At 58.2% G+C, this 22,456-nt stretch overlaps 11 protein-coding genes across 11 annotated transcripts; 5 read left to right on the forward strand and 6 right to left on the reverse strand.

Annotated features, from left to right (window-relative positions):
• Positions 1-43: 43 nt before the first annotated feature.
• On the reverse strand, positions 44-2,171 carry F5144DRAFT_528872 (uncharacterized protein). Its single transcript, XM_066786893.1, has 4 exons — positions 1,498-2,171; positions 1,232-1,439; positions 1,053-1,178; positions 44-998 (listed from the first exon to the last, which is right to left on the reverse strand). Exons 1-4 carry the CDS (start codon positions 1,746-1,748, stop codon positions 168-170), a joined length of 1,416 nt encoding a protein of 471 aa, XP_066644042.1. The 5' UTR covers positions 1,749-2,171; the 3' UTR covers positions 44-167.
• On the reverse strand, positions 2,017-4,209 carry F5144DRAFT_643820 (cytochrome P450; the record flags this gene model as incomplete). The annotated part of the gene is made up of 5 exons (XM_066792828.1): positions 2,017-2,813; positions 2,872-2,953; positions 3,020-3,733; positions 3,791-4,045; positions 4,098-4,209. 5 exons carry the CDS (start codon positions 4,207-4,209, stop codon positions 2,300-2,302), a joined length of 1,677 nt encoding a protein of 558 aa, XP_066644043.1. The 3' UTR covers positions 2,017-2,299.
• Positions 4,210-4,827: 618 nt separating this feature from the next.
• Positions 4,828-6,855, reverse strand: F5144DRAFT_591106 (arginyl-tRNA synthetase; the record flags this gene model as incomplete). The annotated part of the gene is made up of 3 exons (XM_066790224.1): positions 4,828-5,245; positions 5,294-6,501; positions 6,583-6,855. 3 exons carry the CDS (start codon positions 6,853-6,855, stop codon positions 4,828-4,830), a joined length of 1,899 nt encoding a protein of 632 aa, XP_066644044.1.
• Positions 6,856-7,254: 399 nt separating this feature from the next.
• F5144DRAFT_155238 (uncharacterized protein) lies at positions 7,255-9,431 on the reverse strand. Its single transcript, XM_066782487.1, has 2 exons — positions 9,189-9,431; positions 7,255-9,137 (listed from the first exon to the last, which is right to left on the reverse strand). The coding sequence occupies exons 1-2, from the start codon at positions 9,326-9,328 to the stop codon at positions 7,421-7,423; spliced, it is 1,857 nt and encodes a 618-aa protein (XP_066644045.1). The 5' UTR covers positions 9,329-9,431; the 3' UTR covers positions 7,255-7,420.
• A 261-nt stretch (positions 9,432-9,692) lies between these two features.
• F5144DRAFT_155210 (uncharacterized protein) lies at positions 9,693-10,895 on the forward strand. The gene has a single exon (XM_066782486.1). The coding sequence runs from the start codon at positions 10,057-10,059 to the stop codon at positions 10,660-10,662; it is 606 nt and encodes a 201-aa protein (XP_066644046.1). The 5' UTR covers positions 9,693-10,056; the 3' UTR covers positions 10,663-10,895.
• A 68-nt stretch (positions 10,896-10,963) lies between these two features.
• On the forward strand, positions 10,964-12,133 carry F5144DRAFT_643826 (uncharacterized protein; the record flags this gene model as incomplete). The annotated part of the gene is made up of 2 exons (XM_066792829.1): positions 10,964-11,377; positions 11,431-12,133. The coding sequence occupies 2 exons, from the start codon at positions 10,964-10,966 to the stop codon at positions 11,683-11,685; spliced, it is 669 nt and encodes a 222-aa protein (XP_066644047.1). The 3' UTR covers positions 11,686-12,133.
• Positions 11,648-13,148, forward strand: F5144DRAFT_154812 (uncharacterized protein). The gene is made up of 2 exons (XM_066782485.1): positions 11,648-12,536; positions 12,623-13,148. The coding sequence occupies exons 1-2, from the start codon at positions 12,057-12,059 to the stop codon at positions 12,767-12,769; spliced, it is 627 nt and encodes a 208-aa protein (XP_066644048.1). The 5' UTR covers positions 11,648-12,056; the 3' UTR covers positions 12,770-13,148.
• On the reverse strand, positions 12,761-14,177 carry F5144DRAFT_154778 (uncharacterized protein). Its single transcript, XM_066782484.1, has 2 exons — positions 13,660-14,177; positions 12,761-13,592 (listed from the first exon to the last, which is right to left on the reverse strand). The coding sequence occupies exons 1-2, from the start codon at positions 13,944-13,946 to the stop codon at positions 12,956-12,958; spliced, it is 924 nt and encodes a 307-aa protein (XP_066644049.1). The 5' UTR covers positions 13,947-14,177; the 3' UTR covers positions 12,761-12,955.
• Positions 14,114-15,530, forward strand: F5144DRAFT_154775 (Saccharopine dehydrogenase-domain-containing protein). The gene has a single exon (XM_066782483.1). It carries the CDS (start codon positions 14,409-14,411, stop codon positions 15,432-15,434), a length of 1,026 nt encoding a protein of 341 aa, XP_066644050.1. The 5' UTR covers positions 14,114-14,408; the 3' UTR covers positions 15,435-15,530.
• Positions 15,531-15,686: 156 nt separating this feature from the next.
• F5144DRAFT_155445 (uncharacterized protein) lies at positions 15,687-17,582 on the forward strand. Its single transcript, XM_066782489.1, has 4 exons — positions 15,687-15,893; positions 15,962-16,656; positions 16,724-17,270; positions 17,358-17,582. Exons 1-4 carry the CDS (start codon positions 15,836-15,838, stop codon positions 17,378-17,380), a joined length of 1,323 nt encoding a protein of 440 aa, XP_066644051.1. The 5' UTR covers positions 15,687-15,835; the 3' UTR covers positions 17,381-17,582.
• F5144DRAFT_643839 (uncharacterized protein) lies at positions 17,466-21,286 on the reverse strand (the record flags this gene model as incomplete). The annotated part of the gene is made up of 9 exons (XM_066792830.1): positions 17,466-17,766; positions 17,836-18,150; positions 18,381-18,622; positions 18,806-19,229; positions 19,296-19,931; positions 19,991-20,261; positions 20,317-20,856; positions 20,917-20,987; positions 21,087-21,286. The coding sequence occupies 9 exons, from the start codon at positions 21,284-21,286 to the stop codon at positions 17,466-17,468; spliced, it is 3,000 nt and encodes a 999-aa protein (XP_066644052.1).
• Positions 21,287-22,456: the final 1,170 nt, after the last annotated feature.

Raw genomic sequence — 22,456 nt, forward strand, 5'->3', positions numbered from 1 at the left:
TTCTTAGCGCAATGAGGAAATCTGGTGGATTGGGATTCATTCATAGGTAATCAAATATCACGGCTCATACAGCTAGCTTAAAACCCCGTGGGCGGGTTCCCAGTCAACAATCCAATAAATCACACATGAAATAACCTCAACAGCGACATCTCAGCTACGACAGACGCTTATTCCACGTCCTTGACGCTTTGTGGGTTATGAAAGAGGTCCGTCGGATCCCAAATCTTTTTAACCTCACGAAGCCGGGGCAGGTTTGACTCCCAGTACTGCTGCTGCGCGCTCAACAACTTGGGATCGACGTAGCCGGGGTACGTCCCGTATGCCTTTGGTGAACACTTGCCCACGACCTCGTTATGGAAATTGGTGATGAAGTCCTTGGACTTCTGAGACAGCGGAAGGCCGACGGCATACGACTGATAGTAGAGAATCTTGTCTCGGTGCACAAAGGATGTGGCGTTGGCCGGCACGTCGCCCACAGCGCCGCCGGTAGCATCGAAAATAATAGCCCAGGCAACTGTCCCTTTGTCCTGGTCATTCACCCACTGAAAGAGGTCCTGGATCTTGTCGGCCGTAGGCAGGTCCTCCCTCTTGAAGCCGATGCTCTTGGAGTAAAAGGGGACCGGAAGGTCGGATAGGTACAAGTTCTCCTTCTGGGCGCTATTCGCGAGCGCCCCCAGCCAACTCTTTATCACAAGGCTACTCTCCGAAGGCTGCGGAAACATATCCAGGATACCAGTGGCCTCGAGCTCTTCTTTGGTGCCGTAAAAGTCCCCTGTGATGATGGCGCCGAACGGGAGCATGATGAAAATTGTGCCGAGCCGACGGTCGAGTTCCGGGTCGGCGATCATATCTTGCCATTTGGAGTAGAAGGGGGCGATCTCGGCCGGGTTTCCGAACTTGACATTGTACTCGTATTGGACGATGTCGCCTGGTTCTGGGTGTGTCTTGAAGACGAACTCGGTGATGACGCCAAACCCTGATGCAGCGCCCCTGAGTGCCTGTTCCCGTCAGCTCAGAATCCTGGCAGACATACCGGGGTGTTGGGTACGTACCCAAAAGAGGTCAGAGTTTTGAGAGCTGTTTGCCCGCCGGATCTCACCGTCCGCCGTCACCACCTCGACCTCGACAACATGGTCCAACGTGGACCCCCACATGCGAGACGTAGGGCCGAGTCCTCCCTGTTGGTAGTTAGCAAGAAATCTCTCCACAACGACACCCTAGGAAACCCTACGATAGTAGCATGCCCGCCAACGCCGACGCCAGGGCAGACAGCGTGAGTGATGGCCCGCCCACCCGCGTTGTGTAGGTTCTCCGACATTTGCCCCAGTCTGGTGCCTGCGCCGACGGTGGCTTGCCAGGTGCTGTTATCCATGCTGAACTGTTGGAAATTGACCAAGTCAATGACGAGGGCTCCGTCCGCACCACCAAGCCCATAGTTCCTACATGCACCGTCGTCAGGACCAATATCACTCGAAAACACGGATGGAAAATGCTAACCCATACGAGTGTCCACCAGACCTAGCCTGCACCTTGACGTTATGTGCGGCAGCGCACTTGATGATGCCAGATACCTCGGAGGCAGTTTGCGGGCGAACAACTCCCGCAGGATTGACCGAGATGTCAAGGTTATACGGCCGCACCCAGAACGACTGGTAGGTGACCGGGCTGCTGGGGAAACCGGCAAAGTCAGTCCTGCCGTTTCCAACACCCTCGATGCATTGCTGCAGTGCGCTGTGAGCGGTACCCATGCTGGATAATGTCGATGGTCAGGAGAGCCAGTGGGATGTCGGGGGATGATGGGGACAACCCAAGAACACCCCCGGACCTACTAGGTGCTCTTCCCGTCCCTGGCGGCCTCTCCACGAAATCCCGCAGAGCATCACACGAGTACAACCTACAAGAAGGGGGCTGTTACACCTCTGTTTGTCTCTACCGTTCAGCCAATTGGCCACGATCCTCTCCGGCGATAAGGCCACCAGGGGTACAGAGCGAACACGGTCCCTGATCTGGGACGCAACTGGGTACTTCATCGTGATACCGAGAACTGCCACACCAACAGCGTACCGAAGCCCATCCGTGTGATAGCACCTAGCATCGCGTGAACGGTGGTCGGTAACAGGAGCTTGTGCCACCAAATTCAAAATAGTCTTAGAGTCTGTATATAGTAAAGAATAAATCCAAAGATATCAAGACAATCTATTACTATTATTGCTATGTAGCCCCTTTGATTAATTAACCCACTCAGGTACCACCAGTCTTGGAGTGGGGGGTGCTAGCACTAATTATGTCCGGACCATGCTTATATAAGCTCCCAACCTTCATCCAACGCTCGCTCAATCGTCACATCTTCCACATACATCTTATGCCCCAATTCCCGCTCGAACTGGCTGAGGTCCATATCACTTATCGCTTGCTCTTCCTCGACGTAGCGTCTCGTCGCGATGTTCATCTCTTTCATGCGGTCGATCTTATCCTGGCCTCGCGGCACGGCTTCGAAGGGGAACCACTTCGGCTTGGCAATGAGGAGCGGAGTGTAGTCGTTCCAGTGTACGGGGCGCTCGGCGCCCGTGACTGGGTCGCGTGCCTTGCGGATGTTGAATGCCCAGGCCATGCCGCCCATGGTCAGGAACAGGTCCTGCTCCACGATAGGGATGCCTTGGCACGTGCGCCGCCCAAAGCCGAACTGAGAGTATCCGTTCAGGTTGACGCTCCGGTCTATCGAGTCGCGGTATACCGGTGAGTCTGGGTCGAGCCACCGTCCCGGGTGGAAGGCCTCCGGGTCTGGGTAGTATCTTTCGTCGCGGGTCATGGCCCTGGGTCGGTTAGCACAATGACGTAAAACATGTCAAGACGGAAGGGAGGCATAGTTACCATTCGACTGGGTGGATTGTGGCTCCACCAGGGATAAAATACCCATCGTAGACATCATCGGCTTCACTCGCATGGGGGATGCCTGTGGTCACGTGAGCTACCAAGCGCGATGGATGTCAATGGGTTGGTCAGTTGACCAGTGACTTACCCATGGGCACGGCCGGGCGCCAGCGGATCACCTCCTTGATCGTAGCGCGCAACATCGGGAGCTTGTGTCTATCTTCCCACTCGGGGCATCTACCGCCTAGAACGGTGTCGATTTCCTCCTGCAGTCTGCGTTCCCACTCCGGGTGGTGGACCATAGCCAGCAGGTAACTCTGGATCGGGCTGCCGATGGTCAAGGCGCCGGCGATAGCCATGAGGCTGATGACGTGACTGGCCTCGGGCGCTTCGCTCCCGCTGGACCGAGGATTCTCGTCTTGGCTGTCCTGGTAGTAGGAAGCAGTGAAGCAGGGCTTCGCTGTGCCGCGGATCATGTTTTCGCGCACATAAGTAACACAGGCTGCGCACAACCTGTCCTCCATATCGTGCCGTGCCTTCTCCTTCTTCTGCCATGGGCTGAGAAAGGCAGGCAAAAAGCGAAGGAAACTCATCAGATTGGGTAGTGACCCAGACGGGCTGATGGTCTCAAGAAGGCCATAGGTCACGTGCCGCAGGACCTGGGCAGGCTGGGCGGTGCCCCAGCAGAGCCGCGAGACGGTGCGGGCCGTGAACTGCTCAATCCATTCGATGTACTTGGACGGTTCGCGGTACATCTGGTACAGGAACCGGTTACGCTCGATAGTCGGGTACGCATGGAGGTCCTCACGGCTGCTCGAGGCCATCAAGACATTGCAGAGCTTTCTCTGGCGTTTCCACATGTCTTCCTAGGATGTGAGTCACGTGACCATAACGCTCGAGCTCCCAGTGCATGACTCACCTGACCGTCCCAAAAGGGCGAGATAATCACCGCTGGTGCGGTTATCCGGCAGACTGGGAATCAGAGGCCGGTCCGAGTAGATCGCGGCTCTCTTGGAAAGAAGTTGCTGAGCGGTTTTCTCTTCAGTGATCCACACGTGACGCGTTCCAAACAGCTCAAACTCGTAGATCGGGCCATGCTTCTTGCCCCAGTCAGACAGTTTGACCCAGGACACATCATCAGGAATTGAGAAGAAAGGCCCGATGAAAGGAGGGGCTAGGCAAGTCAGTAATACACTGATGGTAAACTCAGAGGATGGGTGGCTCACCAATCGGGCCCGGGAGTGGCCTCGCCTGTTGACGCATCTTGCGCCCTTTGACGTGTCTCGCTACCGCGACGGCGATGCCGACTACGGTAAGAAGGAGTACCGCCGCGATCATTTTGAAGCGATATATGTTTAGTATTTCAAACACTCGATTGAGCCACGACAGTTTTAGCGAAGAAAAGGTGCGGAATGGTGGGTGTGCAGAGGCGGAATGGTCAGTGTGCAGAGAGACGAAAAAGGTGTAAGAGGGAGAAGAGAACAGAGAATTGGGAGAAACCAGAGGGCAAGATAAAGGGAAGAGAAGAGAGTTGCCTAGAGTTGCCTGAAGCACGTTACCCGTACACCCGACAGAGGGCTCGAGAGCCAAATCGAGTTGCCTGAAGCACGCGACCCGTACACCCGACAGAGGGCTCGAGAGCCAAATCGAGTGGGGATATGGCCTCATGGAAGGTTCTCCAACCACCACCGAGAACGCCAGGGAGTTGTAGCTCGGCTACTGCCGGAATGGAATCGAGGGGTCCTATCATGTCAAAGTAACGCACAAGAGAACGGTTCGGGATGCGGGAGGACTTGGTCATTGTATTCATTCAATGGAGGCTATGGCTGGCCTGGGTCTATTACGGTGTGTATAAACCGAGGCCCGAGCGCACCTTGGGTTGCCCGGCTGCAACCACATTCGTTCACATGCTGCAGCAGTTGTCAGCACCACGCAATCCAAGATAGAGGGATCAACTCACCGCTCAACAGGGCTCAACCCCAGCAACCTCATGCCGTTACCCAGCACGGTGTGCGCGGCGTCGTACAGCGCCATGCGGGCCTTCATCAGCTCCCGCTCGCTGCCGACGACCTGGAGGTGGTCGTAGCTGCTGCTCAGGGCATGCGTCATCTTAAACAGGTAGGTCAGCACCGTTGTCGGCTCCAGGGTCCGCAGCGTGTTCTGGACAGTGTCGGGCCACAGTGCGAGCAGGCGGACGATGTTGACGGCGTGGGTCTCGGTGAGGAGAGAAAGGTCGGCGCTGGCGATCTCCTCGTCGCTAAGCTCGGCACGGCGGCGGATGGAGGACACGCGGGCGTGGGCGTACTGCAGATACGGGCCGGTGTCACCCTCGAACGAGGTCATGGCGTCCATGTTGAAGGTGTAGTTGTTGATCCTGCTGGGGTTAGTCGGACGCTAATGAACAGCCGGATATAGGCCATACCTCTTGCCCGTCATGTCCTGCACCATGACACTGCTGATGCCGAGCGTGTCGGCCGTCGCGTCGGGGTTCTCGACCTGGCTGTACTTGGTCTCGTTCTTCTTCATCGTCTCGTGCATCTTGTCGGCCACGTCGCGCAGGATGTCGTCGAGGAACTTGACGGTGCCCTTGCGGGTGCTCATGCCGAGGACCAGGCCGAAGTTGATGTGCTGGCACTTGGAGGCGATCTCGTTGTGCCCTAGCAGTTCGATAATCTTGAACAACTGCTTCAGGTGCAGGTCCTGGGCGGATGCGACGACGTAGATCATGTGGTCGAACTTGTACTTCTCGTGGCGGCCGAGCAGCTCGCTGATGTCGCGAGTCAGGTACAGCGCGGTGCCGTCCCGCTTCTTGACGATGGGCTTCTCGAGACGCTTGCCCTCCTTCCCCGGCACGAGTTCCTGGAAATCGACAATCATGGCGCCCTTGTCCTCCTTGGAGATGCCTTTGTTCTGCATCTCCTGGCCGATCTTCTCCATCATGTCCTCCGACACCTGACTCTCGCCGCTGTACTCGTCGAACTTGATGTTGAGGCGGGCGTAGGTATCCTGGTAGCGGGTGATGCTGAGGTCCCGGAAACGCTTCCATTGGGCCAACGCCACGGGGTCCCTGTCGGTCATCTTCTTGAAATAGCGACGGGCCTGCTCGTCGAGGCTGTTGGCCTCCAGCTCGGTCACGTCCTCGCCGTCTTGTTTCCTCTTCTCGATCTGCTCCTTCTCGGCCGTCATCTCGCTGTTGATGCGCACATACAGCTGGAAGAGGTGGTTGATCGGGTCCTTTGTGAGCGCCTCCTCGTCGCCGTACTTCTCAAAGGCGAGGGCCAGGAGACCGTACTGTTTGCCCCAATCGCCGAGGTAGTTTATCCTGATCACGTCCCATCCCGCGCCCTGGTAGAGGTTCGCCAGGAAACCGCCGATAATTGTGCTACGCAAGTGACCGGCGTGGAACGGCTTCGCGATATTCGGAGAACTGAACTCGACGATCATGCGCTTTTGGCCCTTGCTGGGGTCCTTGGGGTCCTTCAGGCCGTTAAACTTGTTGCAGCCAAACTGGGCACCGTGCTTTTGGATTAGGGGGATGACGGCTTCGACGACGGGTGCGGGCTTGAGGAAGAAGGCCATAAAGTAGTTGACCACGGTCGGCTTCTCGAAGAGGGGATCATTGTCGGGGAACTGCAAGCGGAACAGTCAGTCTCGTGCAGCGTAGCCGTCATCGCATATGGGGTGCGGTGACGTGCGAGCTCGTCCACCCACCTTCTCGCTCCACTGCTTAGCCAGCTCGTCGGGTTTCTGTCCCTTGACACGGAGTGCGGGGGCGGCCAATATGAGGTCACCCTTGTCGAGGCTCGCGGTCCAGGACAGCGCAGAGAAGATGATCTTGGGCTCGACCCCCGATATGCCGGAGAGGATATTGGCGATGTGTGCGCGGTAGAAGTCGAAGGGGTTGAGTTCAGGGTGGCAGTTGGGGTAGGCGTCGGCGATGGCCTCGAGGCTCATGCCTTCGACCTTTTGAGCGAGCTGCTCCATCGGGGAGAAGGATATCTGGGTCGCGAATTCACGAGTCTGGAAGCTTAAGGTGTTGGTTTGGGAGACGGCCCGGCCGTGTGGGATGGCAAAATCGAAAGTGGGAGTGGAGGGGTACGCGGGGTGGGGAAGGAACCGAGGACGTCGAGCCCGAGAGAATGGTCTACAAGCAGTTGATGAAAAGGGAGTTCGAAGAGAAGAGAAGAAGCGAGGGTAAGCTGTCGGGCAAAGCGTCATGGGGAGGCTTGCCTTGACCAATTCCGTCCTTTACTGAGTCACGATTCGTTTAGACAGCTCAATGACACTGAACCCGTTAGGGACTGCAGCACCAGCGGTACTCATCAAAGGACTGCATTGTTGACTCAGAAAACACCCGACCAAAAATTCGAGGGGGCGGGGCAAGGGAGCTCAGGTCCGACCAATGACAAGGGGAGGAAACGCGGGACTCCGTGGTGGGCTGAGGTGGGGTCCTCCCGAGCCATGGGCGCGCAGGGATTCACGGTCATTCCAACTCGCGTATGGCATTTTAACTTCAAGCTGGATGGTATTCGTATTTAATTGTTCCGTACTAAAAACTGTACTCTTCGGCAAACAAGTGTATCCCCTGCGCCCCCGTCCCTTTGTGCACCGCTCTCTCGTCCGATAGAGACGCCACGCTATTCCTCACCCTCGCGACCAAAGATGGACCGCCGCACACGACCACACTCGTCTCCCCACCCGTCTCCTCAACTGGACCTCGGATGAACGCGTCCACATCCGGCCTGGTTGAGGAGTGGAACACGTGCGAATCGGTACTCGTGTGGCTCGCCCTCTTTCGGACCGCGGGGGCGGGTTGCTCTATATCGGCCGGCGAGGCGCTGAACTTCTCGCCCATGTGCTTTCCCACGTTGCTACCGGAGGAGGACGCGGACGCGGCATCGACAGTCTGGATATCGGCTCCCGAGTGTTTGGCGAACGTCGAGGGCCCTTGGGTGACGGCAATATGCACGCTGATCTCGATGCCGACCTCGTTGGCGCGTTCAAGCAGCTCGTGGAGGCGAGACACGTAAAAGTCGATTTCCTCCCCCTGCCTCGCCGCGAGCAAAAAGTCGACCCTCTTGACGCATTTCGTAGCTTTTGACTGCAGCAAACTCTCCAAGATCGGCAGCGTAAAGGAGGCGCCGGTCGACGCCGAGATCAAGACGATGGTCTCGTAGATGTCCCATCGGGGCGGCGCGCCATACGGCCCCGACACGAAGACAGTCGAGTGCTCTTTCCGCCCCACTTTTGTCGCAAAATCATGAAGGCGGCGCGAGAATCCGCCATGCTTGCGCACGACCAGCTGGATGCTGTTGCAGATGCACGTGTCCGGTAACTGGTGGGCACATGCAATCGTGTACGGGTGCGCCTCGGCCAGGCCGACGCGAGGGACCCAGAGGTAGAGGTGCTGGCCGGCCCGCCACTTGAAATGGACGTCCTTGATGGTTACCACGGTGATGGAATCGCCCACGGCCTTCATCCGGGCCTGGTGCCCGATGCGCTGGCCCCCGCGGCATTTCAATTTGTCAGGGAACACCTTGACATTTTGGCAGAGGAGCAGGGCAATGCGGCAGACACGGTCAAAGGAAAGGGCGGCGACGGCGAACCACACGTTGTACTGCGCGCTCGGCGGGACGTGGACAGAGATCAGCCAGAGGAAGAATATGGCGCTGAGGAGATGCTGCAGCACGAAAATCTCATAGGCCATCCTCCGGAAAGGCGCCAGGCCTGAGATCTGCGTCCATAGCAGGACGCTCCAGGCCCCGAGCCCGTACTTGATGGAGGGCATCATCTTGATCTGATACTCGACAGCGTCGGCACGCACCCAGTCCGTGTAAAAATGCCAGCCGTGAACCGAGGCCGTCACGAACATGGTGCGTCCCACCCATCGGTGCAGCCAATTGAGCCGCTCGTGGCTTGTCCCGATCAGGAAGCCAACAATGCTGCATTTGGACGCAAGCAGGTAGAGGAGCGGCACCTGCGTGACAGTGACCCAGGCGTTGCGGTAGCCGATGCGCTCCCAGAAGAAGGCGTCTTTGACGATGACATCGGTGGACATCATGTAGATGATAAGGATCCAGTACACCAGCAGGGCGATGACCCGACCCAGCGGCGGCGGCGTCAGCCATGAGAACCCACGGATGGGGATGTGGAGCTGCGGCGCGCTCGCCTCGCGGACGACAGCGGTCAAGGTAGCCCATAGCTCCAGGAAGCGGTTGCTCGGCTTGGCGGGAGACTCGATCGAGTTTGACGCCTTCCTCCGTAATCTGTTCTTGGTCAGCAAAAACCTCGACGGCAGTTCACGAGGTGGCACCGACCGTCTTTGCGACTTGTAGAAGTTGACACCTCGAATCAGCATGAACGCCCCCACAAACCCGGCGACGGTGTACCAATATCGGCGGGCTAGGTCAGTGTTCAGCGGGGAGAACATGCTCGTCCCATGGTTCATATGGTCCATATTGCCGATCCAGGGCTGCTGCCACAGCTTCCACGGTCAACCTGAGTGAGAGTGCCACACGTGGCTAGGATGTCGAATGACGATAGCGTCGCCGAGAGGCCGGTGTCAACTCGGGGGCCGACACGATCGGCTCCACGTCATCCTCCGGCCGAGACGGGAAATATGGTGCTACGGCCACGGGCCGTGTTTTTTGGTGGCACAACGCAATGGCGATTCTCCGATGTTCAATCTCCCGAACGAATCCAAAGGTGAGTCGGAACTTGCCAGAGTCCAACCCAGTGTGCCGTCGTTGTTTGTGTTGCGAGTCGACAGTCAGCAGTCCAAAAAGCCTAGCCGTGGCGGGTAAAGCATGGCGGCATGGGAGACATGAGTGATATACACTGCAATGCAAGTTGACCGGGGCTAAATGGAGCCGCAGGGCGGGCACGAGTGGTGACCTCTATCCATCAGTCATCCCGTGGGGACAATCCCATCTTGCTCAACACTAACCCAGCTAATGCACCAAAACTGTCACTCGGGTACTTGGGGGACTTGACATCCCAGCGACCTCCAACCCACTTGCGGCTTCCCACGAGCCGGTTTCGAGCATGTTGGAGGCGAAGGCGGGTTTGTGACTGGCTAACGGAAACAAAAAGTTCGGTGCGGCGGCGACAATTTGCTCAAACCCGCGCTCGCACAGGAACGATACCGCATGCGGTTAGCCGTTCGCCCGCAGAATCAGTGGCGCCATGCGCGGGTTCTCAACGTATGCGGCTGCGATTCAGTCTGGATGGTGGTTCATGGACGATCCGACTCGAAACTGTCCACTTGAGATATTTCCCATCCCAAGTCTCAATGACTTCAAGGCGAACTTGGCTTTTCAAGCTCCCCTGCAATGCCGTCGCATCACAAAAACACGCGAGCCCTGGCCCCTTGGCAACAAAGCTTGGCTTTGCTTGACGCGGGATATTGCGGGGTGGTGGGGAGCTGCCAGGCCCAGGAGACCAACCAAAACCGAGGGGAGCTGGGAACCTTACAAACCTCACAAGACGGGAGCCGCGGGGTTGCACACGGCATGGGGAGCCCAAACAGGGACTCCAACAAAGATCCGCAAACTTGGGTTGTCAATCCCCGGGAAATACTTGTGCACTCGCATCCTGCAGGTCCGTGAGAATGGACTAGCAATTATGCAGGCTAGTGGCATTGCACATGCAACAGAAGTCGGGCAAATCGGCACGAAATGGCTGGGAAAGGGCCCGGAAAGACCCTGGACTGGAAAGACCAACCCACAGTGGATCAGAAACAAGGCCATCAACCTGGAACCCGTGCCGAAAGTTGCTCGCCCCCCAAACTGAGTTGCCAGCGGTTGCCTAACCAGGTACCTTACCTACCAGAACCGGAGTTCCATGCGTCAATGAACCGATCAAGCTAAGGTCGGAACCTAAGCGATCACTTATAAAGCCATTGGCCCCGACATCGCCATCGCTGGGCATCGCCATTGTTGCTTCTCTGCTTCAGCATCCCATCTTTTCCATTTCGTCTCGTTTCCCTCATTCTCATCCGAAAGACTCGACGATTCAGTTCTCGTGACCCATCACACTCATAAACACGTAAAACTCCCCCATCTACTTTCATCCGACCCACCCAGCCGCCGCCATGGTGCCCCTACGCTCCCTGTTTGCCGCTGGCTTGCTCTTCCTCTCGGCCGCGAATGCCCACTTCGAGCTCCGACAGCCGCCCTCGCTCGAGGGCGACAACATGAATGAGGATCTCGAATCCAACGGGCCCTGTGGTGGTGGCGTCGCCGACCTCAGCAAGAACGAGGCTGTTGATTTCCATGTCGATGGTGATGCTGTGGCTTGGTTCCTAGGCCACCCTCAGGCCAAGTGGCTCATTCGCGGCACCCTCGACTCCAAGGCCGCCGGCAACTGGACCGAGATGTACCCCATCATCCAGCAAGACGGCCGCGGCGAATACTGCCAGCCCGCCGTCACGGCCCCGAAGGCGTGGGCGGGCAAGAAGGGCATCATCAGCATCGCTTGCGGAGCCCCGGACGGCCTTCTCTTCCAGGTTGGTTGTCACCCGTCCCACCTTTCACCAGCCAACCTTGCTAACCATTGCAGTGTGCCGCTGTCAACTTCGTTTCGGGTGCCAATTCCTCCCCCAGCTCTTGCAACAACGGATCTGTCACGGCCAGCTTCAGCGAGGACCCGAACCTCACCGCCCTCCTGGACGCCTCCACCACAACCAGCTCGGGTCCTTCCGAGTCGACCTCAGGGAGCGCAGCGTCTTCCTTGATCGTGCCCGGCAGCGGCCTGCCGATTGGGGGTCTTGCCGTCACTGCAGTGATGCTTCTAATCGGGGCAGCGGTCTTGTAAGCACCTACGAATGGGTGTTTTTTTAGCGTTGTCAGGTTGAAGCGGCCATGTCGAGGGAGACCAAGATTCGGTCAGCATCCTGCAGAATCTGGATCGTGTAATATCAACAAAATACCAAGGTTTCAAGTTCATGCTCGTGAACCTCCCGCCGATGCGTGTTTAGGAATAGCCCCGCGTGACGCGACTGACCTGCTGTGGCCCCCACCGCTCTGCACACACGCCATTGGGCCGTCATCACATCCACAGGTGTCTGCCTAGCCAACTCGACTAGTCGTCGAGTAGGTATAAAAATCCCGATCAGGCCACAACAGCTTCATGTCATTCATCCCCCAGGATCTGAACTCGTCCCTAAAATCACGTAACAGCCCACAATGGGTTTAATCACTATCCTCCGCGGCTTCAAGGTCTCTACCGCCGTCCTCGACGCCTTCCTCGCCGCCAACAAGGTCGACGAGACGTACGGCATGCCGCCCTCCTACCACCGCCATCCGGACAATGACCCCATCTCAGCATTGCTGCACGCCAAAATCGCAAGAGAAGACAAGGATGCAGATAAGGACAAGTTCCGCGTCATAATCCCCTCCTGTAGAGGGTTTTCGAACTCCGAGGTCGCCTACGTCACGTACGCTTGGGTCACCGTTTTTGCTCACCGCGAGCTGGCCATGGACGAGGATTTGCCAGCCAAGGTCCCCTCTGGATTTGAGGGGCTCAGACAGGAAGTTCTCTCCTTCTGCAATACCGTCCCCGACGAACACAAGAACCCTGATGAGGGGCGCATGGGACTTTACGTGGTCTACACCTACGAGATCGGGGCCCTGTACATGCCCCAGGAGTTGCTCGACCGCTCCAAGGTTTGTCCTGCCCTCCACTCGTGCTCCTAGTCTGCCAGGCGCGAGGACTGTTGGGGCGTTGACTAAATCCACGGTTTTCATCGTAGGTTCCCCAGCACTGCGACCGGTGTGACGCAGTTTTCTTTGATGGACCAGATCCGCATTGGGCATCTTGCGCATTTCTAAGGAGACAGTTGCACCGCCGGGATGTTCATGGCTGCAAGGAAGGCACCACTCCACTTCCGAACGCGTGAACCGTCTTCTACGATGAGAATGAATACTGTAATCATCCGTCTAAGTGCCCGAAAGGGGATATGGGGCTCCCGTACATATCCATGGATAGTACGTATCTAGCTCACCCCAGTGCCGCCAAGGGGGATAGGCTGGGTATGTGAGCCCCGTTCAAGCACTCGCCGCGCTCGGCTTAGCTAGATAGGTGCCTACGAAAGCATGGTCGTTAACCCCAGCATGCCGTCATAACAAAGGGCATTGGCATCCCCCCGGTCCGTCCTTCGAGAAACGTGCTCAAATCCGTCAGCCAATTCCAGCTGCTCCTTACACTTCTGCCTCACGAGTGCTAGGGAATCACTGCCCAACACCACACGTACCGGCAGCTGCCCTGCCATCCCCTCGGACGATCGGACCAAGTCCACGACGACGCCGGCCAAGTTTACGACGTCCCCCGGGATATTTGGGGCCACTTCATTGGCGAACACCTCCATCGTATCGGCGAACAACCCGGCGTAATCCCGAACCGTCGGTTGGTATCGGCCGAAACCCTCGTCATCGGATTCACCCCGAGGGTGCCCGAGCTGCGAGGCAAATCCGCCAGGCTCGAAGACTGTGCAGTGGATGCCCTGGCCACGGAGCTCTTTGCGCAGCCCCTCGGCAAACCGGCCCAGCGCCGCCTTGGAGGCAGAATAGTGAGCGAGGAAGGAGATGGGAGCCCAGGCAACTCCTGCCCCTATGAAGGCCACTGACCCGCATCCCTGAGATCGGAAGTAGGGGAGCATGGCTTGGGTGACGCGGATCGGGCCGAATACGTTGACATCGAAGATGTGTTGCATAAATTCGTCACTTCGGACAGGGTTAGCTGATGGTGAGCCTGACTTGAGCTCAACAGGCTCGGGCCAGATTCACATACCTCGCTTCTTCGATGGCCTTCGGGGCAGAGACCCCCGCGTTGTTCACCAAGATATCAATCCGCCCAAAGGACTCCCACGCCTTCTTCACCTGGGCCTCGATGTGCTCCCGACTCGCCGATACGTCGAGGTCCACGACGGCCACATTATCGGATATTAAATGGGCAAGCCTTTCCTCCGCCCGTCGACCCGTCGCAACAACTCTATCACCTGCTGCCAATGCACGAGACACCAAGGCTTCCCCGAGGCCTGACGTTGCGCCGGTTATGAGCCAGATAAGAGGAGCCATGGACTTGTGTCTGTGAATACCGCTGTGGGCGAGAAAGAAGAATGGAATGACAAGAGGGAAGGAAGTGGCTAGGCGGAACAAGACGCGTTTATATGCAATTCCAAGTTTGATGGGTGCTGACTGAGGGAATAGCTGGTGCCCGGGGTTCCTCGGTGTTACTTAGCAGTGGTATCTCCTGGCGCCTCGGTTCGCATTGGGCTGACACACGACGCTGAACCCGGAACCCCGAGTCCCTGGCTCGAATCGTCCGGCCAAGATATGTCCGGCTTTGAGGTACAGCGCTGCCATGCCGGTTTGGTGGTCGAAGTCCCATCCTAATCTTGAACCCTCGGTAGTAAGAAGGGCTGCAAATGAGGGATGCCTATATATCCCAAGACGAGCTTCTGTCCGTCTCAAGCTGGCTCAGAGTAACAAGCACCTCTCCTCGTCTCTTCACTGCTCAGGACCCTCACATACGCCGACATGCCGGAATTCATGCTCTACGGATGTACTGGCTACACTGGCCGCCTTGTAGCCGAGTACGCAAAGTCACTTGGACTCGGCTTCATCCTCGCTGGCCGCTCGGAGGACGGAGTACAGGCTCTTGCCGCCCAGCTTGATGCGCAGTATCGCGTCTTCAACCTCAACGACGCCCTCCTCATCGACGCATCCCTAAGAGGCGTCCCGGTCCTCCTCAACTGTGCCGGTCCTTTTGCGCGCACCGCGGGCCCCCTCATGGAGGGCTGCATCCGAAACGGAACCCACTACCTCGACATTGCCGCGGAGCTCGACAGCTATCACCTGGCGGACAAGCTGGATCAGAAAGCAAGGGAAGCAAAGGTCATGCTGATGCCGGGATGCGGTGGCAGTGTCGCCATGCTCGGCTGTCTCGCCAGCCACGCGCTAGAGGGTGTCGAGCGCCCGGCTTCCATCGATGTTGCTCTGCATGTCGCAGGAGCAATGTCGCGTGGTTCGGTGGCCAGTGCAGCAGAAGGCGGCCTGGCGACTCAATGTCTGGAGCGCGTTCGGGGGGCCCTAGTCCAAAAACAAGATGCCGCCAACCCGGGCGCGGCCACGAACGACTTTGACTTCGGCGACGGTAAGGGCCAGGTTACCTGTTTCCCGGTAACGCTGCCCGACCTCATCACAATTTGGAAGACGACCGGGGTGCCCAACATTCGGACGTTTGTCCACGCCTCGGGGATGACTACCCTGCCCGCCGGCGACTCGGATCTTGCGAGCCTGCCCGAAGGCCCAACGGCGCGAGAGAGAGCCGCCAGTCCGTACCATGCCTGTGTGGCGGTCACCAGCGAGGACGGCCCGGGGTCTGTCAAGCGTGCGGTGCTGCATACTGTGAACGGTTACACATTTACCTCGCAAGCGTCGGTTGAGGCTGTGAGGCGGGCCCTGGGAGGGGAAGTTCAGGGGGGGTTCCAGACGCCGGCGGGTGTGTTTGGGACGCGTTTTGTGGAGAGTGTTGCTGGCACCGAGATGCTGTGTATTCATTAGGTTACATGGGTAGGTACCAGGTAGATATCGTGGAAGCAAGGTTGCCAAGTAGGGGTTACCTTAGTCAATGAATGTTGGGGTGTTGATTGTGCCATGAGTTATACTGTGTACTGTGGTATTATCCCCAGTGCCGCGAATTACCCCCTGCCTGCTCACGCCGGGGCTGGTCTCTGGCCTGCGAGCCAACAACCTGACTGCTTGGATTTTTCTTTTCCATGGCTCCGCACCTCTGCACTTGTCAACACCAAGCAGGGGCTACAGGGCCCACTCACACACCCGGAACCCCGGGTGCCAGAGCTCTGGGCCATTGCCACGGCTCATTACCTCTTCAAAACCCCCGGGCTGAACCAAAATCTCCGGAGTCCGAAGCCGCCCTCGCAAACCCGTATTCCGTACCATCGATGGCATCCTCGGAGCAGTCACTCACCTGTACGCGCTGTTCCAAGCGCTTCACCCAGAGTAAGCGCCTTTGATTTGCAAAATAAGATCAAAATTAACATGTCTCACTCTCCCCCACTCCTCTCTAGGGTCATCCTTGGTAAGGCATCGAAAGCGGTGCGTTGGGGGGCTGAGAGCGCCGTCCAGGCAAAAAGCATGCCGCCAATGCAAAAGCGCAAAGGTGCGGTGCGACTTGCAGCATCCCACCTGTGGTCGGTGTCTGGCGAGGTCCTTTCGTGGGTGCGACTTTGCGCCGGGGAACGCTTCGGCCGTGCCGCCGCCGACACCCCTGCCGTTGCCAGCAATCAGCGGCGGTGAATTCTCCCCTGAGGACGACGATGGGCAGGCCGACAACGGGACTGCGCCCTCCCTCACAACATGGGACGAAGACTGCCGCTCAACTCGCGCCGCCATTGACAGCACCGACTCTCGTGAAACCCTTCTCTCCCACATACCGGAGGGAATCCCGGCCGATCTCGTAGTGTCCCATGAGCGGCGCCAGACCCTGCTCGGCAAGGCACCCAATACTCCGAACAATGATCTTGTCGTGCGCCACACGATGCACTTCGTTATCCGTGTGCTAAAAACATGGCCACGCATGATGGCTGCCCACCACACTGCTCAGCTCCCGCCTCCGATCCACAGGCTCCAACTCGTGGATGGCGTTCCCACCCCGTTGGCAAATTGTTACGCTTTGGTCAAGATGTGGAGTGAGCATACGGACGGGAGCCGTGAGCTGGTGAAGAACACCATACTTCACGAGATAGAGCGGCTGCTCGGCGAGGTACGTGCTTGTACCTGGAGAGAGGTAAATAATCCAGGCATGACTGACTGTAACACACACCAAACAGTACACCACGTACAACGAAGACAATCTCCTGGCGGCCGCACAGTCCCTTCTCATCATGCTCATCATGCTCTTGTTCGGCATGACGGGCCCATCCAGCAGCGGACTCACCCACCCAACCGACGCCCAGCTTCTTATCCGCATGTGGGACGTAAAAGAGCTCCTGTCCCGGACGGGGCTCCTCCTCGACCAGGAAGCCGCGCACACTGTTCCCCCCTCCTGGAGGCAGTGGGCCATGGTGGCTGCCAAGCGCAAAACCATCCACTCGTTCCACCACGTCGAGTGGGCGTGGTCCCTCCTCCACGGGTACCCCGTGCTGACCTGTTTCGAGCTGGCCCCGCTGCCGGCGCCCCCGCCGCGCTACCTCTGGCAGGAGGCCGACGACGAGGCTCGGTGGCGCCGCCTGTACGTCGACTGGCTGGCCCAGTGGAAGGGCGGCTTCTACCGGATGATGGAGTTCTTTCACATCAACCCCGGCGGGGCGTTGGATTCGAGGAGCGAGCTGTGGCTTGCTGATGCCGACGAGTTTGGCATGATGATCATGGCTGAAGGCAAGCTCCTTTTTTCTTTTGTCTGGCCTCTAATCTCATGCGGATTTACTGCCCCTGGCTCAACTGACCGTCTAGCTACCTGCTTAGTGAATGCGGTTGGCGGACCCTAAACTTTTATTTGGCAGGGAACTGACTGGTAGCCTACTTGGACATGCCTCACTGCATCCCGCTCTGACCGCGGAGCCCCCTAACCCCCTACCAGGCTATCCTCGCAAAGAAACCCTTCGGCCACTTCCGCACACAGAATTTACGGGCCTCGTCCAACAAAAGAATTCCCACACCAAGCGCCATAGGCAGGAACCAATGCTCAACCGGCACCGCGGCCGTGCCCAGCACGTTCTGGAACTCTGGGATGTACAGCCAGAAGAAAGCCATGACCAAGGCAAACAACATCGCCGGAAACAGGTAGTAGTTTTGCGTGACCTTGTTGAACAGCGGCGGGTGCTGGAAGATGGACAGCCTGCGGGTGCGCACGGCGAGGAGGTTGAACCATTGGCTGGCAGCATCAGCCTGTTAGCATGACTCCTTTCTTTGACTGGATGGAAGGGGGGATACGGGGACGTACATGACAACCAGCGTCACAAAATAAATGGAGCTGGCCTCATTCAGCTTCTGCTGGTAATAGGCCGCATCGACGCCCTCGGGGTTGCCAAACGCGAACCAGATCTTGCTGAAAGGGATGCCGGAGCGCTCCAGGTACCAGTACGACATGGCGAACGACGCGACTGTTTCGAGGACGCCAACGAAGCCGTACGTCTGGACAATGAACTTCCAGTCGACCAGGCGGTCGACGCCAGTCTTGCGCGGCGGGCGCATCAGCACGTCGGCCTCAGGAGCCTCGTAGGCGAGGGCCGTGGCGGCGAGACAGTCTGTGAGGCAGCTACGGACCCAAGTCAGCCAATATGCCATTTGAGGCGTCACTGACCCAGAAAAGGGGCAAGGAAAGGGGCAAGGAAAACCGACCAAATAACAATCATCAAAAAGGAGCTCAAAATCTGCGGAATCCCCAACGCAACATTCGTCATGATCGGCCAGAACTCGCTGAAACTCCCCGCCGGCAGCAGATACGCAATCGTCTTCTTCAAGTTGTCAAACATGACCCTCCCAAACCTCACCGCCTCCACCACGCTAGAAAACGACTCCAGCAGCACCATATCAGCCGCCTCGATCGCAATATCACTCCCGCCCCCGATCGCGATGCCAATGTCCGCCGCGCGCAGCGCCGGCGCGTCGTTGACGCCGTCGCCCGTCATGCCCACGACGTGGCCGCGCGCCTGCAGCTCGCGCACGATGCGCAGCTTCTGCTCGGGCGTCGTGCGCGCGAAGACCACTTCGTTGTAGTCGGCGACGAGCTGGTCCCACTGGGCTGAGTTGAGCGTGATGAGCTGCGGGCCGGTGACGACGAGGGAGCGGAGATGGCCGTCGTCGTGGTTGTGGTGGTGGTGGTGGTGGTGGTCGTGGTCGGCTTCGGAGGAGGGTTCAAGGGAGCTTTTCTTGGGGGGCGGCTCGCGCGAGAGGGCCGTGTGGTCGGCCACGGCGTGGTCAGCGTTGGTGATGATGCCGCACTCGCGGGCGATGGCCTGCGCGGTGAGGGCGAAGTCGCCCGTGACCATGAAGATGCGGATGCGGGCGCCGCGGAGGGTCTTGATGACGTCGGGGATTTCGGGGCGCGGCGGGTCGATGATTGCGACGAGGCCGACGAGCGTCAGGCCGTTCTTGACTTGGGCGAGCATCTCGCCTTCGAAGGAGGGAGAGGAGGGCGAGGAGCGGAGCGACGACTTGGAGATGGCCTTGTGGGCAAGAAGCAGGACACGGCGGCCCTGCGCAGCCCAGTCGTTCTTGATCTTGTCAATGGTCCCCCGTGCAGCGGCATCCACGCGCACTGCCGCACCAGCCGAGTTGGTGTAGTTGCTGCATCGCTCGAGGAGGATCTCAGGGGCGCCCTTGATGGTGAGAAGTCTAGGAATTTAGGAAAAGGTCAGCCCAGTTCAAGCGAGTTCTGGTGTAGGAACACGGGCGTCTTACAGATCACTGGGCTCGAAGATGGCCGCGGTACCCCTAGGCAGGGCAACACCCAACCCTTCAGAGTTGGTCGACCCAAGGACTCTGATCATGAACTTGTTCTTGCTGTTGAAGGCGAGGTTGAACCTGGTAGCCCAGCAGCGCTTCAACTCAGAAACAGGGCCAATGCTCTCGGCGAAGCGGAGGATGGCCTGGTCCGTGGCGTCGCCGTGGACCTTACGAGCGGCAATGGGCAGATGTTGAGTTGCGGCATCGAAATCCCCGGCGTTGCAAAGACCGGCGATGCTCCACAGCTGATCCAGAGCGCTGCTGGTCTGGTGACTCTGGTTAGCGGTCCTGGCGCGGTCCGCCTCGACCGTCTCCAGGCCGACGGCGTAGTCGGTGACAATCATCTTATTCTCGGTCAATGTACCCGTCTTGTCCGAGCAGATGACTGAAACGGCGCCGAGGGTCTCGACAGTCTTGAGCGACTTGCAGAGTATTTTCTGCTTCCTCATCATGTTGGCGGCGATGGTAAGGGAGGCAGTGGTAGCGACCGGGAGGCCCTCGGGGATGAAAGCGACGGCGATGGAGACACAGGAGATGATGAGGTTGGGAACGCTGATCCAGTCCGGATGGTCCGTCCTCAGCCAGGCGGCCCTGGATTCAACCAGACGTCAGCATTGTAAGGCAGGAGTGTGACTCGGGGGTTCCCTTACCAAGTAACAACGACAACGACGATCATGGTGAACATGATGGAGCAAATGATCCATACAAAGTTGAGCACCTCGCGCTCGATTGGCGTGAGACCCGTCTTAGGCTCGTTGGCCAACCTCGTGATCCGGCCAAACACGGTACGGCCACCCGTGGCAACGACGATGCCTTTGCAAGTGCCTGAGGTGCAGTGAGTGCCCTGGAGACCGATGTTCTTGGTTTCGAGGTAGTTCTTGTCGGTGCAATCGACAGTGGCGGCCAACGGAACGGATTCACCTGTTAGTCAAGCACGTCAGACACGGTCGTTGAGATTCGAGGCTACCTCGCTCACCAGTCAGAATCGAGCGGTCAAAGCTGGCGTCAGAAGAGACCTCAGTGAAGCGAACATCAGCCGGGATCTTGTTGCCGGCCTTGATGAGCAGGATATCGCCAGGAACGATATCAGCCGCCATGATGGACGCCGGGAGGCCATCTCTGACGGCCAGGCACTCCCCCGGGATCATGTCCTTGATGGATGCCATGACGCGGGCCGAAGACCAATCCTGCCACATGTTGAAGGCGGCCTGGATGAGGAAAACAACAATCAGGACGATGGCCAGGGCCAGGTTGGCCGGCGCCGGTGGGTTGCCCAAGGGCTGCCATGCAATGAAAACGAGGATACCGCCGACGAGGAGGATAGCTCCAAAGCCCTTGAAGAAGTAGCCGAACCATTCCTGGAGGCGATGCGTCTCTGGCGGCGGGGGTGTGTTCTTGCCAAACTCAGCGGTTCTCCGCTTGATCTGGTCCTCAGACAAGCCCTGATCGAGGGAGCTCGACAAGCGCCGGGTGGCCTCATCAGAGGTAATAGTATGCCATTCGAGGTCAGCAAGGTCTGTGTTTCCATCATCAGCTATGGCCAGCAACGAGGCTCGTTGAAAAGAAAAAGACGAACCAGTCGTGGCGCCCTTTTGAACCTTCTTTTGCAGTTCGGCCTTGCGATTATAGTCGTCAATGTCGATGGAGCTGCGTGGGACGGCCGACTGGGTCAGCATGCCTACATGTATGCTCAGGGGTAATTCCATGATGTCGAGCCCTCGACAGCAGCGGCACAAGGACACTCACACAGTCCGATACTGGATGGCCAGGCCAGCACCAGGGTCGGCACCGGAATTCGAGCGGACGCTGCGGATGGACATGGAACCGCGGGACCGGGCACGGTTCAAACCAGGGCGAGCGGTTGACTGGGCCGGCTGGCCTTCCAGATCCTCCACCCGCCAGCGGACAGCCGGGGGCTTCGACGGGGTGGGCGATTTTTCATCCATGGTGGAGTGACTGCAAGAAGGGCGAGTTGGGAGCGGAGCAAAGATTGGAAAGTAGGAGTGAAGTATGAAAGAAAGCATGGGAAGATGGACGGGGAGTGCTTTAAGTGCGCAACCGCAAAGAGCGAGACAGTGCCCTGTGGTCTCGCATCCAGTGCCGCATGCAGGTTAGACGCAGTAGGATCCCAAGACCGGGTACCTCATCTAACATGGGCAGTCTAGTTGGTACTGCCCGTGGGCGGCGTGGGTGCGGATGCTGGCAAAGGGGCCATCCACTAGGTAACGGACCAACCAACCCTGTCGGGCGGGTTTGATCACAAGCCAGGCTGCCAGGGATTGGTCATTATCGGCGGCTCCAGGGAGCCATCATCGAGATCCCACACCCAGGTGTACTGCAATGGCCATAGGAGTGGCGCCGGCGTCGGCTAGACCAGGCTAGATCTGGGATTTGTGCAAGACAGCCGGACACTGCCCCAACCATGGCTTTGGAGAAAATGGGAATCGAGCAAGCTCCGGCAAGCTTCGGTGGCGACTGGCCAGGGATGGATGAGCTGCATGGGTGCTTTGGGGGGTAGGAGGCGATGGCCTTGAAAGGATGAACATGAATCATGATCCATTGGCTCATAGCCAAGCGGCGGCATGCCGCACTTCTTTGCAGGAACAAACCCCGTCCGTACAGGACATTACAGAATTTACAGCTGGGCCCAAGGGCCAGGAGTCGTCAAAGAACACCGGATTGGAATTGGACTGCCCAGGCACTAGGCTGGATATTGAGCTAGAAACCTTGGTTCACGACACAAATGGTCCGAGGACTCGGACAGTTGGCGGGGCGTGAATGGGAGGGACTCGAGGGGGTGAAGCAATTTAGCGTCGCTGGGTGGTATCTCGAGCCAAGTTGCCCGTTTCGGACACCCCAGTGCCTGCAAAACACCAAGATTGAAACCCATGATGGGGTCTCGTAGAGCAGTAACAGAAAGCCGAAATTCGCTCATAATTGGCCTATGAGAGGAGCTTTGGCCACCTGCTACGAAAGACATGGTCAACTTAAGCTTTTTCCGGAACAGGTCCCCGGCCCCTTTTTGGCGCCAGCCGATTGGAATGCAAGCTGGGCCGCTTCCATGACTCGGGGAACACTCACAGCCCCAGCAGCAAGGGGTGGATTTCCCGGTTTGG

Source organism: Chaetomium tenue (genome assembly GCF_020726465.1).
Source record: "Chaetomium tenue strain MPI-SDFR-AT-0079 chromosome Unknown F5144scaffold_3, whole genome shotgun sequence".
NCBI classification, from domain to species: Eukaryota; Fungi; Ascomycota; class Sordariomycetes; order Sordariales; family Chaetomiaceae; genus Chaetomium; species Chaetomium tenue.

Excerpts from the sequence above, each read along its gene's own strand:
- F5144DRAFT_154778 (XM_066782484.1), bottom strand. The coding sequence starts at position 13,946 with ATGGCTCCTCTTATCTGGCTCATAACCGGCGCAACGTCAGGCCTCGGG. Across the intron at positions 13,593-13,659 it reads AAGGCCATCGAAGAAGCGAG|TGACGAATTTATGCAACACA; the intron begins GTATGTGAATCT and ends CCCTGTCCGAAG.
- F5144DRAFT_155238 (XM_066782487.1), bottom strand. The coding sequence starts at position 9,328 with ATGGACCATATGAACCATGGGACGAGCATGTTCTCCCCGCTGAACACT. Across the intron at positions 9,138-9,188 it reads TTCTACAAGTCGCAAAGACG|ATTACGGAGGAAGGCGTCAA; the intron begins GTCGGTGCCACC and ends GACCAAGAACAG.
- F5144DRAFT_154812 (XM_066782485.1), top strand. The coding sequence starts at position 12,057 with ATGGGTTTAATCACTATCCTCCGCGGCTTCAAGGTCTCTACCGCCGTC. Across the intron at positions 12,537-12,622 it reads AGTTGCTCGACCGCTCCAAG|GTTCCCCAGCACTGCGACCG; the intron begins GTTTGTCCTGCC and ends TTTTCATCGTAG.
- F5144DRAFT_155210 (XM_066782486.1), top strand. The coding sequence starts at position 10,057 with ATGCGCGGGTTCTCAACGTATGCGGCTGCGATTCAGTCTGGATGGTGG.
- F5144DRAFT_155445 (XM_066782489.1), top strand. The coding sequence starts at position 15,836 with ATGGCATCCTCGGAGCAGTCACTCACCTGTACGCGCTGTTCCAAGCGC. Across the intron at positions 15,894-15,961 it reads TTCCAAGCGCTTCACCCAGA|GGTCATCCTTGGTAAGGCAT; the intron begins GTAAGCGCCTTT and ends ACTCCTCTCTAG. Across the intron at positions 16,657-16,723 it reads TAGAGCGGCTGCTCGGCGAG|TACACCACGTACAACGAAGA; the intron begins GTACGTGCTTGT and ends CACACCAAACAG.
- F5144DRAFT_528872 (XM_066786893.1), bottom strand. The coding sequence starts at position 1,748 with ATGGGTACCGCTCACAGCGCACTGCAGCAATGCATCGAGGGTGTTGGA. Across the intron at positions 1,440-1,497 it reads TCTGGTGGACACTCGTATGG|GAACTATGGGCTTGGTGGTG; the intron begins GTTAGCATTTTC and ends CGGTGCATGTAG. Across the intron at positions 999-1,052 it reads AAAACTCTGACCTCTTTTGG|GCACTCAGGGGCGCTGCATC; the intron begins GTACGTACCCAA and ends TGACGGGAACAG.
- F5144DRAFT_154775 (XM_066782483.1), top strand. The coding sequence starts at position 14,409 with ATGCCGGAATTCATGCTCTACGGATGTACTGGCTACACTGGCCGCCTT.